A 14867-nucleotide genomic window follows, 5' to 3' on the forward strand; every position below is an offset into this window, starting at 1 on the left:
GGTCGTGGGGGCAGGAGCTTTATCAGGGACGCCCCAGAGTTCCCTCTACCCAACCACTTCATCCAACTATTGCGTGGGAATCCCGAGGTGTTCCCAGGGCAACCGAGAGACGGTCTCTCCGGTGTATCCTGGGTAATCCCGGGAAGCATTCGAATCAGATGCCCCAGCAACCTCACCTGGCTCTTCTCAATGCAGAGGAGTGGCTCTACTCAGAGATCCTCCAGAGTTACCGGGCTTCTCAACCGTTCTCGAAGGGAGAGCCCCGGATAGCTTGCGCAGGAAGCTCTTTTCGGCCGCTTCTATCTGGGCTGTATCATGCTTTTGGTTACAGGCGACAACTCGGGACCACAGGCGAGGATAGGAACGTAGATCGACCAGTAAATATAGAGCTTCACCTTTCGACTTCCCTCGTTTTTCAGCTTGATGGCATCCCTCACCTTTGGTTGAACACCCTGTTCAGGGATTGCCACCACGACAGGCACTGATCACCTTTCGGCCACAGCTCGGTCGGCCGTCTCAGCAACTGAGGCGAGGAGCAACATCCACTCGGACTCGATGTCCGGAACATGAGCAAATTTACGTTGAAAGTGAGAGTTGAAATGGACCGGCCTGTTCCTCAACTTTCAGAGCCAGGTCACTGCCAGGTGGTAATCAGTTGACAACCCTCTCTCCACCAGAGTGTCCAATACATGCGGCCGCCAATCAGATGACTTGATCACAAAGTCTGTCATTGAACTGTGACCTGGGGTGTCCGGGTGTCAAATGCACGTGTGGACAATCTTATGCTCAAACATGGTGTTCATTATGGACAATAGCAGAACACCACTCGATAGGCACAAACACAGTAAGGACCAGTCTCCCCCAACCGAAGGCGGAAGGAGGCTACCCTCTCGTCCATCGGGGTCATCCCCAAAATCCAGGCGCTACCCCGGAGGGTGGGGGGGGGGGAAAATCACACCAACACCTGCTCGCCACATCTATCCCCTGGCAACTCCAGAGGAGGAGAGAGTCCAACCCCTCTCACGAATATTGGAACCAGAGCCCAGCGATGTGTGGAGGAGCATCTTTGACTATATCGGAACTTCTTGACCTCACACACCAGTTTGGTCTCTCTACCTGCCAGAGAGGTGATGTTCCACGTCCCTAGAGCCACCTTCTGTAGCCAGGGATTAGATCGCCGAGATCCCTGCCTTCGGCCACCGCCCAGCTCACACTGCGCTCAACTCCTATGGCCCCTCCCACAAGTGGAAAGCCCACTGGTATGGGAACCCGCGTTAACTTTTCAGGCTGTGCCCAGTTGAGGCCCACGGCCACAGGCCAGGACCTCACCTTTGAGCCCCGCCTCCAGGCCTGGTTCCAGGCGGGGCCCAGCTAACGCACCTCCGGGCAGTGGAAACCTCAATCGATTCAAATCTTTCATTATAGGAGTCTAAACAGGGAGTGACACCATCGAAAAGGGGTGGGCGCTGCGCAGTCCGCACATGGGATTCAACCTGGCACGCCACCCAAGCAAACACGGGGTGCGAGCATCCTTCACCATTCTCACTGTCGTCCCTTCCCCGGGACGCAGGGGCGGAAGGGAGCCCCGCCCCCAGCGCGGCACGTCGCAGGGCGCACTGTTGAACTCTCGTTTTCAACTTTACCTGAAGGTACTTGTCGACTACTGGTGTCGTGCAAAATACAGATTACCACTCGCTTTGGACTGCATTCCAAACAACCCAATTTAGGGAAGGCCGCGCCCCCCGGCAAACTGGGATTCGGGACTGGGTTTCTCCCTCGTCGCTTCTGAGGGAATCCTGATTAGTTTATTACAAAAAACACGTATGTGAATAAGGGGGTAGACCTTTGATATCTTCTGTATTTGATTTTCTAGTGGCATAGTTTCCTTATTTCTAGATGCATTGTGGGTTAGATTAAAGACAGAATATGTTTCCCAACTCTGTTTTCCGACAGCAACGTAGAAAAAGATTTTAGAAGAACAAATTGACAAATGTAAAAAAAGTCAATTGGATTTATTTGGAGCATCATGAATTTTCCCAATGAAAATCTCAGATTGCTAGCAACACTAGCAAGTAGTTAGCACATAATAAGTACAAGAAATGCAGCTAGCGTGCTTGCTAACACCACTCTTGTGTGCAGTGTTGTGTACGCACACAACTATTTTGTGTTGCATGCCGTGCATGTACACAACACAAAAACATTGGATCGAGCGCCTTTATATAGGATCAAGTGCAAGAAAATGAAACGGCGAGACGGCACGCTATACACTGCGAACAAGAAGCTCCATGTGGTGTGTTGCTATCACGTTCACGCTTTCAGGGAATGTCGTCGCCTCGTTTCATAATCAAGTAAAGACGCACATAGGCGGGCATTGTTGGGCCTTAGTCTCCATCAGAGCTCCTGGCTGCCAGCCGGTGTGTGTGTGTGTGTGTGTGTGTGTGTGTGTGTGTGTGTGTGCATGCATGGTTTGAGCTGACGAGATGGTGCAGATAGACTTCGCCGGCGGTTAGAGTTAAGACGACAATGGCCTCATTCTTGTCCAGTGGTGAGCAGTTTGAGGGCCTTCTGGAGGTTGCTGACAGCTGTGGAAACGTCCTCGTACTGCAGGGCGCTACCAGCGTACTTGCAGTACTTTTGGGCCTTGGTAAAGTCTTCGGCAGACAAGTGGACATCTCCTGCGAGTGATTCCAATATATCAAATTGGAAATAAATTTGATGTCAGGTCAAAGTCCACCACATGCTCATTAATAGCAAAAAGACGAAAATGTGATCAAGCTCACGCTCTTCACGTTTCACGGGTATGCAACACAGTGTGTTTTTTAGGATTTAAGCGTGATTAAGGTGCTTCGCAGCCATCTTGCGGCCACGGCTCACAGTCCAAAAGTTTTGACTTATTTCGACTGTGAGTGTGCTGACCTTGCTGCTGGCTGTGCAGGAGGGCAGGGTCGACGGCATTGGCGGTCCTCGGCATCGGCACCGGCTTGACGGCATCTGTCGGGTCACACGTCATAGGTGACGATCTGAGCCCCGGGTGATCGTGCTTCTAGGCTATGGTGAAAACGAGTGCAGCTACCTGCAGGCGTGTTGGCGGGGGCATGCGCTCCGGGAGGGATGTGGACGTTGACCAAGTTGGAGGGGGGACCCAAAGTTACCGACTCGGCGCCCTCTGTGAAGCCGATGCCCGGCACCCCAGTGCCCCCTGAGTCAGGGTCCTGAGAGGAAGGCCCGCCCACTCCCCGGAAGGAGCCGCCCTGTGAAATGGGGTGGCCTGAAAAACCTTCATCTCCATCTTGGAACAGGAGAACAAAGAGAAAACATTTAAGAGAGTTGCAACAGACAGATGAGACAAAAAAAAAAAAAAGCAATCTTAAGATGGTATCAAGTAATAATAATTAAACTGAACTGATTGAGCCCTGGCAGTTGGGTAAGGAGATCCGCATGAAGCGTCAGCCGTTTATTGAACAAGACAAACGGCCAAACACAGAGTGAGAACACACAAGAGCCCCTGTGTGCCAGAGCTCAAGTGCAGACGCGCACATGCCGACTAAGCAGCCAATGACCAGACGCCAACTCTTGACATCAAAGACTAGGCCACGCCTTTAAGCCAAGGTAACGCTGGAATGAGGACTTGGAATATGGGTAATGTATAAAACTGTCAAGTTGGACAGTATATATAACTGCATTTCAAAGTGGAACAAAATTGACTTTAAATAACGAAATGAAATATGCTAATAATACAGTGCTGAATGGTAAGAAATTGGTTTCTTATGTAGAAATGTGTTCAGGGTAACCCCAACCCTTAGAGATAAGTGAAAAGTCTAACGGAGTCTAAGAATGCACACACGCACATAAGTGAAAATATGAAAGGCTGCAGATGATGGGCATGGAAATATTGGCTTCATTCAATTATTGTGTAGGCGTGCATGCAGACGGTCGTTATGTGTGACTTGTTTGCTGCGTGGTCCCATGAGGACTTCAGGTGAATGCTTCCAGATGTTGCTGCTGGCCCAATTGGAGGTTCTGTCCTCCAGCACGCGCGCACACGCACGCGCACGCACACGCGCACACACACGCGCACACACACGCGCACGCACACACACACACGCACGCACACACACGCACACACCTCACCAAGGTTAGCACAACCCTGCTCATATTTGTGGAAGTATTTTATTCTGTTTTTACTTGAATGAGTGGTTGACCACATTGAAGAAATGACGTTGCTAAAATGTCGTCAGTGCTTGGATACAACGGTACACTACTAGTACTATTACGGTCCCCGCCAAATAACTTAACACACAGCCATTAATGTTGAAACTGCTATCAACAAACGTGAGTATAGTCCTAAGTAAAACCAGACACTAAGTTTATCTAGGCCTCTTCAGACCACTGTACATCAATGTGCTAAGCCCACTTGTCGTTAGCAAACTGCTTTGGGTTATTTTTAGAAGATACTTTATGTGCCCTACAGTCTGAGCGTGGCAGGCAGGAATCCCCATTCCATACCCATTCAACCAGCACCCATATGTCTCTTTTCCAAAGACAACGTGTGGATTTGAGTCTGAGAAAGTCTACTTATCCTTTTTGGTGGACGTGCGGAAACACTCCCTCATCTTGACCATAGTGATATAGCTAACTTTCAGGCTGCTGGCAATCTTATAAACTAATTCATCCATCTCAATTCCTTTTTTCAGATCCTCACAACGACATTATGAACTTCCAGTGACCACTTTGAGAGTGATAGGACCCAATAGAACTCACATGCTCCACAACCACACCTCAGACATTGCAGACTAACACTAGAGAGGGAAAATGGGTATTTGAACCCAATCTGGACATTTTCCATAAACAGCTATACCCACTTGTATATGGCTGTGTGTTGGCTTATTTTGAAAGGACACTTTTATACGAGTGGTCCATTGAACACATGACATCGCAAAAAAGTTCTTGAAAAGAAAATGAGACTGACTCATAATCACATGAACAACTGCACATTTCAGTTTGTGTGTGTGTGTGGTGTGTGTGTGTGTGTATATCAGCATACGCCACCTGCTTCCTCCTGGTCCAGGTCCATGCCGATCGGTCCGGCCTCAGGCGTCTCGCCATTTTTCAGACAGTTGTGAATGTACGAGGCCTTCCAGCGGGCATACTTTCTGTGTTGGATGTTCTGTGTATCACAACCCCACCAAAAGAAGAAAAAAAATACTTTTAACATACATTTTTGTTGTTCTTTTCTCACTCACACACACAGAGTGAAACTTTGATAGAATGGATTAATAGGGGTTCGTCCAATATTCCCAACTGATTGGCAAATACAGTATAAAGTTATTGTAAATAAATGAAAAAAAAAGAAAATGTTTGAGTTTCACATTTCATCCAAAATTACCTCGACCATTTGTTTGGCCATGGTGACATTGTCAGTGTACGGTATTCAATATGGGTGAGTCACTTCATAAAATGTGGGGAATTAGTGTGCTTCCTCGTCCCAAATCTGTTGCCAAAGGCAAACGGCTTGACAAAATCTATAACTGCACCAATATCAGCATGTGGCAGGTTTTTGTACTATTCAAGGTTAACACTGCAGCTGTGCCGCACCCTCTCTATCTGCACACTGCACATGTACAATAGGCAATAGTAATAACTGCCATTACATTCCCACCACGTCAATGTGCCACATTTCAACATGGCTGTCACATCAATGTTTCACATTCAACATGGCCACTACATGGGGACAGGCAGCAAGTCTTTTGGAATTGGATCAATTTAGTTAGCATTGCACCAGAATACACCAGAAGCCAATTCTAGAACTAATAGACTGCCAACGGCATTTTATGTGTTTTATCTGATCCCAATTAATATCGGGGTCTATTTTATCAAGGTCCCACGATATAAGTAGTACGTGCACAAACGCAAAGTTTGGAATAGTGTCAGTTGTGTTGCGAGGATAATGGCGGGTAAGAAGGTCACGTATGTGTGTGGTGGTTCCAGATAATGTAGTGGTAGTACTGCAGGAAGACAAGAAGCAGTGGATGTTTTTTCAGTCCTGAGCCCTAAGAACAATGACGGCTCGGTGGTGTTCAGGTGTGTTGTGTACATTTGCTGTATTAAGAGTCTGGACTTGTGGAAACAATCGCTAAAACAACGCAAACCTTTTCCTGCACGACGCCACGAGAAAAGAGCAAAAGTGACTTATCGCGTGCCCGCATATGCGCACAGACACATACACACGTACGCACACACACGCACACACACACACACACACACACACACACAAGTACTCTTGCGCTATGAACAATGAACAGTAATCTTTGTTATATCAGGCGTATACACAAGTAGCATGGAACCGCTCACCTCATCGGAAAGCTCTCCAAAGACTGAGAGGACGTCCAGAAGCAGGCTGGATGTGTAGAAGGACTTGATCATGTTCCTGTGCACAGGAGCATTTGATGACATCCCAACTAACTTGCTCACAATTCACAAGAAACAAACCAACCAATCAATCAATCAATCTCCTGCTTCAATGGTAATTGCTATTGAAACAGTTTAGCCACATTTGCTCTGTGTGCTCGTCATTTGGCCGCTCAGCTAAACACTTTCAAAGTTTGAACAGTTGGACATGGAAAAGTCAACAGGAGGCAAATTTAAGATGAGTGTGCGTTGAGGGACACCTTGAAAATTTAACCCAAAGCGCCATCCCAAATTTTTTGGACTTATGTCAATCATAAATCAAAGCAAACGTCCTTTTCGATGTCATGTTTTGGATCCAGAAAGTATTTTTCAAAAGTCTTTTTTAGTGACGACATAACTACTATACAACACTCCCACCTCTGGTCCTAAATGAAACAAACATGATCATGGGAGATTCAAGCGTGTCCTGGAAGGTCCAAGGGGCCTAACCCTAACCCTGGTGGGATGTCCCCGGAACACCTCATCTGGGGGGCATCCAAAAGGGACCCTAATCAGATTCCAGGGCCTCCTCATTTGGGTCCCGTTGATGCGGAGGAATGACGGTTCTACACTGAAACCCTTCCGGGTGACCGAGGTTCTCACTCTCTCTCTCTCTCTAAGGGAGAACCCAAATACCCTGTGGAAGAATCTCACTTCGGCAACTTGTACCGGGGGATCTTATACTTTGGGTCACGACCCACAGCTAATGACCACAAGTGAGGGTTGAACATAGATCGGGAAGAAAATAGAGAGCTTCACCTGTTGCCTATAATAGCAACTGTTGATAACAGTGGTGTACTAAATCTTATCCAGCTTCAGGCTTGGAATAATAAACTACAGGCGGACACACGAATGTATTTTGGTTCCTGCTGCCTCCCAATCCCAAGTGAGCATTGGGGGGGTGCACACCCTCCCATTTCCACATATTTATTACACTCTCTCACAAACCCGCCAAAATTGAACAGAAACCGCACTCCCATTGTCCCCTCCCCGACTCCCGGTGACTTTCATTCCCTGTTCCCCCACGCGTGCTCAAACCGGCTATTCACAGTGAAAATGATTCCACTAGGAATTTGGCAAATAAATGAACCTTTGGTGGTGCAGCAAGTTTTGACAACATTGTTGATAAACCCTAACCCTTGCATAATTGCTGCAATCACAAATTTAAATTTAGCAACCCAAACCCATTCGGTTCTGTACAGGAGACGGGATTCAAATTGGTGCAAAAATTGCTCCAATCAGGACAGAGATTTCAATGCAGGTTTGTGTGCTGTAAAAAAAAAAAAAAAAAATGGCATGCAGAATTGCAATGTAAAAAAAATAATAATAATAAAATCTCTGATACGTAGCGAGGCCACAAAAGGTGAGCGGCGATATAGCGAGGGACTACCGTAAAAGTTTTGGCCTGTCTATCAATGATGGGGTTGACATTCAAATTTCAAACATGTTTTTAAATGGAGCTAACTTGCCTGTTGAAATTAAATAACCAAGCGGCATTCTGTCGCCGTTCCAAGCAATTTCACTCACCTGACCTCTTTCAAAGTGGGTGGGAAGGGAAGGCAGCTAAACTTGACTTTTCACCTCTTTTGTCAAGGCCTTGTTGCCTTGCTCAAAAGACTTGGAGTAGTACTCAACAGAACAGACTATTTTCCCTGCTTTGATTTTCAGGCCGGCGGTGTAAAAATGTTTGGAATGTGATGTGGAAGCAGGTGTTCATTCCTCAAATGACTTTGGATCCAAAATCAAACCTACTTGTGGAACCGTCCCGCTCGGTCCTCATTGTCAGCGTAGAGAAACATTTTTAGAGCGTAGTTTTCTATATGGGCATTGCCGACCACCTCCTGAGTGATGGAATCATTGTCCTTCAACTCCATCTTCATCTGCAACAGAATATGGCGATGAATAGGAGGCAGTCGCGCGCGCGCGCACGCGCACACGCACACACACACACGAACTAGGCTAATGATTAGAGTGACATTTTACAATCATGCTGGATTCCTGTTTCCAGTCAGCGACAAGGCATGTGTTTAACATGTAACGTCCTCACGCCTCAAGTTTCCTCTTCAGCAAACTTTCTGGTGACCTGAAGCAGGTGAACCACAACGGGCCTGAATAGAACCACTGTTCTCTCACTGGTGTGTGTGCGTGTGGAAAGAGGAACAAAGGAGGAAGCATATCAGGTTTCACCCTGTTAAGCTTTAAAAGATTAAAGACCAGCAGTAGTTTAAATGGGCGATGCAAATCATTTCATCATCTAACATTCTTCCTTCTCATATTCAAAGATTTCTTATTAATGCTCTCTGCTCTTGTACTGCTCTGTACAACCAAAGGCGCGTACGCTTTCAAATGGTTGATTTTAATCAGGTTCCCTTGCCATCCTGTGGCCGAAGGTGGAGTCATGCAATAAAGTGTCGCTATCGCACTTAATACTGAATGAACAAGACTAGACAAATGATTGTGAGTTGAGTTGCTGAGCCGCCATGTGCAAGACGGGTGAGATCTTGCGTGGAGTCCCAGACTGAGGCAGATTATCAGTGGTCTTGTACCTCTTCCGTTTTCTAAGATTTGCTCCCACAGTTGATTACAGTTGAGTGATTTACATTGAGCTGTTGACCGATTGCAGATTCAGCCTTCCCAGCTTATTTGCAGGTCAACATTTTGTTTCTAAAGTCCTTTGACAGCTCTGTGGTGTTGGCCCTATTGGAGTGTGACTGTTTGAGGTTGTGGACAGGTCTTTTATACTGATAAGTTCAAACAGGTGCCATTCATACAGTCTTGCTTATTTGTAGGCAACCAAATCCTTATTTTCCACTATAATTTGGTCATAAGTTGTTTAAAACTCACAGTGATTTTTCTCGATTTTTTTTTTCTCTTTTTGTCTCTCATAGCTGAGGTACATCGATGATGAAAATTATAGGCCTCGTCTTGCACAATTGGCGGCTGACTAAATACCTTTTTTGCCCCTCGTAAGACTCAGTGTGCTCAGATATTCTCGTCTGCTGCAGACTGTGAATTTACTAATGCTAACGTGTTGAAAAAAAATACATCAATTCCATCAAAATACCTTACCTGGAGCAAAACCAATTGATGATATTGTATCATAAAAGATTATAAATGCATGCTAAAAGAGGAATATGAGAGTGGGAAAGAAGACTGGGGAGAATTCATACAGCTTATACATTGTTTTTATTTTTTTTTAAAGGGCAGAATTCATTAGCACGACAGTGGGCCAGAAACTAATCCTTGCCAAACTTGAAGAATCACTGTAATGTTCCCACTATATCAAGTGTAATACCACGTTGGGCCTGACAGCCACGCATTGAGCAATAATGGATATGCATGCTGCAGAATCAACAGATGACAAGAAAGAAAAGGTCTCGTATTGTTGTTCCCAAGTCGCAGACAATATACCCCTGTGAGGATTGTTGTATCGCTGTATGTGTTGCTGCTTTGTGTATGGTGAAGTAGCAGTTGTTTGAAGTTTCAGAATAATTGCTTCTTTATACTCGCGTGGGCGGTGATCACGCTGACGTCACTGCTGCTATCTCGCGTGCAGTTGGCCTTTATACTCCAGTGCAACCCACGCCCGCTGTTTTGAAAATGTATTGCAGTTCTTCTCCAGGTCAGAGGTGTTGCTACGGCTGGTATTGGCCTTCTGCATTTTTGGGCCATTTTCAGTCGCCGTTTTTTTACTTCATACTTTAGTGACGTATCGGGTCGCGAGGAACAATGCGTCGGTCACGTGACTCAATGGGGGGCGGGCCAGCCAAGCAAGGTTAAAGAGGCCTAAAACCCGTGCAAATTTCCATGAGTCCATCGATGGCATTTTGCACTCAATATTAACAATAAGCTACCAAACTCTCATTAGACCAAAGGATACCCTTCGGGTGAAGTTTTTGGTGCGTGCTGAGATTTTTGGCCACACCTGGTAGGACTACGTTGTCCCTCGCTTTTGCGTGGTAAGCATACTGACTGATGACGGAAGCGATAGCAACCGTTGCAGCTAACATGACGTAACTTCATGTTTCCCAACATGTGACAGCGCAACATTTTCCTCTCATTGGGCACACGAAACAATAACGACCTCCACGGAGATCAGCGCCAGACCCACACAAGCTCCTTACAAAACACACATGCCCACAGTGCTAATTAACTGCACGTTCACACTTCCGATGCTCGCGTCAACATGCAACCGCCTGTGATGTCAACACAATCAGCGGGCGCGCACACAAGGCTGGAGGACACACATGAAAGCAGCGGATGTTTGTGTCCTGCTGGGAAATATTTCCTGAGTGTGTGACAATAATGACCATCAGCTGTCCACGTGTGTGTCAAGGAAAGCGATCGGTTTGATCACGTGAATTTGTCTTTCTGGTATTTGTAAGCATTTGATTGGCAAATTGTAATGTGTCATCAACCAATGACGACACCTCCCTCCGCCGGCGGGACATTGCCATGGTTAAATATGTTGTTATTCTACAAAATTAATTTTTACGTCAGTAGATTTCAGTCTTTTTTTTTTTTTTTTTTACTTTACTACAAAAGTGGAATCACTATTTATACTTCAACTTGAGTTTTTCCTCTTTCCACAAGTGCCTGGACTTGTGTTGGAGTGGACCCCCACTGGGCTCCGCCCCCTTCCTGTCCAAAGGAGTCCATAAAAACTTTCTGTGTCACTTTTTCCTCTCGCTCTTCGCTAGTCATATTGGTCACAGATTGAGATCCTTTTCAAACATGTCAGATCAATCGTGTCAACAAGATCAATCATGTCGAAGTGCTGTGGAATCAAACAAAGCAGCTGACCAACTTTTACACAGGAAAACGCAAAAGGAATTATCTGCATGCATTTTCTCACTTGTTTCCAAAAGAGTCTGCTTTTTTTAATTTTGCAAAATACACAATAGAAGGTCTGACTTCTATGCGAAATGAAGCTTTGTGACCCTGATTTGGTGCGACACGTTATAAAACATGCGCGGGTGACGTGACTTTTATTAGAAATGGCGTGACGTGAAGAGAGACTGACCGACTCAAGCTGGTCCATGAGCATGACCAGGAACTTGCGGCACTCCGGAGTTTTGCTGTCCAACTTCATTCCAGTCTGCATGGCGTACAGGCGGCCTGCCGACAGCCAATAAGAGGCGACACACCAAGTGGGAGAATAAAAACAAATGTGTCATTTCAACACTCATCGATACTGAAACAATAGCGTGGCAAAAATGAGCAGTCGCTCGAACAAATCTAAGTCATATCACAAGGCGCCACTAAATTCTCATTCATCATTAGGCTCCAACAATAAAATATTATTAAATTTAGTAATACAGAAATTATCCCGTCGCTTAATTGATTTCGCATTATTAAACAATGACGTGCATGTGGGGTGAATGTATTATTGTGGTCCACTTGAGACTCAAAATCCTCACATTTTTTTGGTGTATTTGAGACCCGGCGTGGTGAGTGATGCTTGGTGTCACATTGAGTTGACACACGTCATGACTTTGATCATTGTCATGGCTACACAAGCAGATACAGTCCCTTCTTCCACAAGCAGTGACACAGTCCTGTGTCTGCTTAAAACTCCACATAAACATACATGATACAACAATTGCGGAAATGTTGTAGAAAAATGTTGTTGTTTTTTTTTTTGTTTCGTACTTTATGTCAACAAATTATTTGTTCAAACATTGTTTTGTAATACCCAGTCAGTGACAAGAGCCAAACCAGATGGGAAAATTCAAACGCATCACAGGATGTGGTTGATACACGTCTGTGATGCTATTTAGGCTCAGCAGGTGGTTTTGTGTGCACGAGAAAACAATTCTCGGACCAATCGACTAAAGTGTAAAGTGCATCAAGTAGCTTAATCTCGCTATCGCTACTTGAAACTATCAAGTTGTACCTGGTGGCACGGCTGTAAAGCGTTGGCCTCACAGTTCTGAGTAACCGGGTTCAATCCTGGCCCCGCCTGTGTGGAGTTTCCACGTTCTCCCCGTGGCTCTGTGGGGTTTTTTCCCCGTGCACTGGTCTTTCCTCCCACATCCCAAAAACATGCATTCATCGGACACTAAATTGCCCCGTCGGTGCGACTGTGGTCTGTCTCAATGTGCCCTCCAAGTGGTTGGCGACCAGATCTGGGTGTATCCCGCCTCCTGCCCGTTGACAGCTGGGATAGGCTCCAGCACTCCCCGTGACCCTCGTGAGGATAGGCAGTTAAGAAAATGAGTGGATAGATACCTTGAGGTCCCAATGACTAAAGTAGAGCGAGTCGAAGGTTTATAAAATGAGCAAAGACGACTTAACGATATTTCACATTCCTCGAAGCTGACGTCATCAGCGTAACGACGGTCGTCTATCAGGTTTGCTCAGGTGTCTCATATGACGACTGAGCGGAAACTAGTCAAGCATAAACAACCTCATAGATTGCTTTTATCAAACTATTCCTCGACAAATTCCTCTCCTGGGGCTACGCCTGTTAGACTTGAAATTCCATCAATGAAGCCTTCAATGTCAGACGCTAACATGATCAAGTTAGCGAATTGAAGCGATCAGCGCTGTGAAGGTTCGGGAAATGTTAGCGGTTATGCTAAGATAGCGTTAGCCGCCTTGTACTCACAGTAGTAAGCCACCACAGGGTCCCTCTTGTCGTGCTCCTGCGCAGTGCGCAGGTGGTGCTGGACGGCTTTGAGCTGGGCTGGTGCCGCCATGGCGTCAGCTCAAAACACACGACGAACTGCCCGACTTGTTGAGCCTGTTTGTCTTGTGGTTGTCGTTTACCGGAACACAAATGATAGCTTCACTTCCGCGTGTTTGTCCAATAAGAAGCGACCTGACGTCATATATTCGTCGTCTTCTTCTTCTTCTTATTATTAGTAGTAGTAGTAGTAGTAGTAGTAGTATTACTATTATTATTTTTTTAATCCATCCATTGTCTCAGCCGCTTATCCTCAGGAGTTCGCGGGAATGCTGGAACCCATCCCAGCTGTCAACGGGCAGGAGGCGGGGTGCACCCTAAACTGTTTGCCAGCCAATCGCAGGGGACATGGAGACAAACAGCCGGGCTCATAATCAAACCTAGGGGCAATTTAGAGTGTGCAATTATTCTTGCCTGTTTTGGGGATGTGAGAGGAAACCAGAATGCCCGGAGGAAACCCACGCAGGCACGGGGAGAACATGCAAACTCCACAGAGGCGGGTCCAAGATTGAACCCGGGACCTCAGAACTGTGAGGCCAACGCTTTCCAGCTGATCCACCGTGCTCCCCATTATTATTATTATTATTATTATTATTATTGTCCATCCATCCATTTTCTTTGCCGCTTATTCTCATGAGGGTCGTGGAGAGTGCTGGAGTCTATCCCAGCTGTCAACGGGCAAGAGGCGGGGTACACCCTGAAGTGGTTGCCACCTAATCGCAGGGCACATCGAGACAAACAGCCGCACTTGCAATCACACCTAGGGGCAACTTAGATTGTCCAATTAATGTTGCATGTTTTTGGGATGTGGGAGTAAAGAGGAGTGCCCAGAGATAAGCCACGCAGGCACCGGGAGAACATGCAAACTCCACAGAGGTGGGTCCGGGATTGAACCCGAGACCTCAGAACTGTGAGGCCAACGCTTTACAGCTGATTCACCGTGCAGCCTATTATTATTATTATTATTATTATTATTATTATTATTTGACACCCCGCTGTTCATTGTTGGAATCAAATCAAAGTTTCAAAGTTTTAAACTTGCAACATACCTGCCCAATTTGTACCCAGGTTGGTTATGTTTAAATGAATGAATACATAAATAAATCACAGGGAGCATACAAAGAGACTCCCGGAGGTGCTCACGTTCACACCTCGGGCAATTTATAGTCTTCAATAAATCCATCATGCACGCTGTAGGGATGTGGGAGGAAACCGGAGTACCCGGACAAAACCCACAGAGGCACGGGGAGAACATGCAAACACCACACATTCGAGGCCAGATTTGAATCCGGTTCCTCAGTACTGTGAGCCAAATGTGCGAACCATTTTATATCGTTCAGCCTCAAAAATGACCTATTTCACAAATATGACTTTATTGTCTATTGAACATGTAAAAACATTTGAACGGTGTCATCATTTGGACTTTTTTTTTTTTTTTTTAATGAAACATGTCCTGCGGGCTAATGAAAGTGAAGTGGAGCTTTTTGGACATAATGAGCACAATGTTAAAGGAGGAAAGCTTGTAGAATTAGCAGCATCGTGTTGTGAGGCGGTTGTGCAGCGGCAGGAACTGGAGCGCTTCATAAAATGGATTGCATCGTCAAGAAAGAACCTTACATGGAGAGATCAAGGCAACATCTCGAGACATCAGCCAGGAAGCTCGAACTTGTCTTCAATGTCATAGTGTTGAGTGCGCCCTTACTCGTTGTGTCCAGAAGAGGGCGGTGTTACG

At 46.1% G+C, this 14867-nt stretch overlaps 1 protein-coding gene across 1 annotated transcript; it reads right to left on the bottom strand.

The window, feature by feature from the left end:
- Window positions 1–1993: 1993 nt before the first annotated feature.
- Window positions 1994–13379, bottom strand: vta1 (vesicle (multivesicular body) trafficking 1). The gene is made up of 8 exons (XM_061811945.1): window positions 13058–13379; window positions 11471–11565; window positions 8200–8327; window positions 6352–6427; window positions 5050–5167; window positions 3074–3289; window positions 2917–2991; window positions 1994–2675 (listed from the first exon to the last, which is right to left on the bottom strand). The coding sequence occupies exons 1-8, from the start codon at window positions 13146–13148 to the stop codon at window positions 2530–2532; spliced, it is 945 nt and encodes a 314-aa protein (XP_061667929.1). The 5' UTR covers window positions 13149–13379; the 3' UTR covers window positions 1994–2529.
- Between the last annotated feature and the right edge of the window lie 1488 nt (window positions 13380–14867).

This window comes from Syngnathoides biaculeatus, chromosome 23 (assembly GCF_019802595.1).
Source record: "Syngnathoides biaculeatus isolate LvHL_M chromosome 23, ASM1980259v1, whole genome shotgun sequence".
Taxonomy (NCBI): Eukaryota; Metazoa; Chordata; class Actinopteri; order Syngnathiformes; family Syngnathidae; genus Syngnathoides; species Syngnathoides biaculeatus.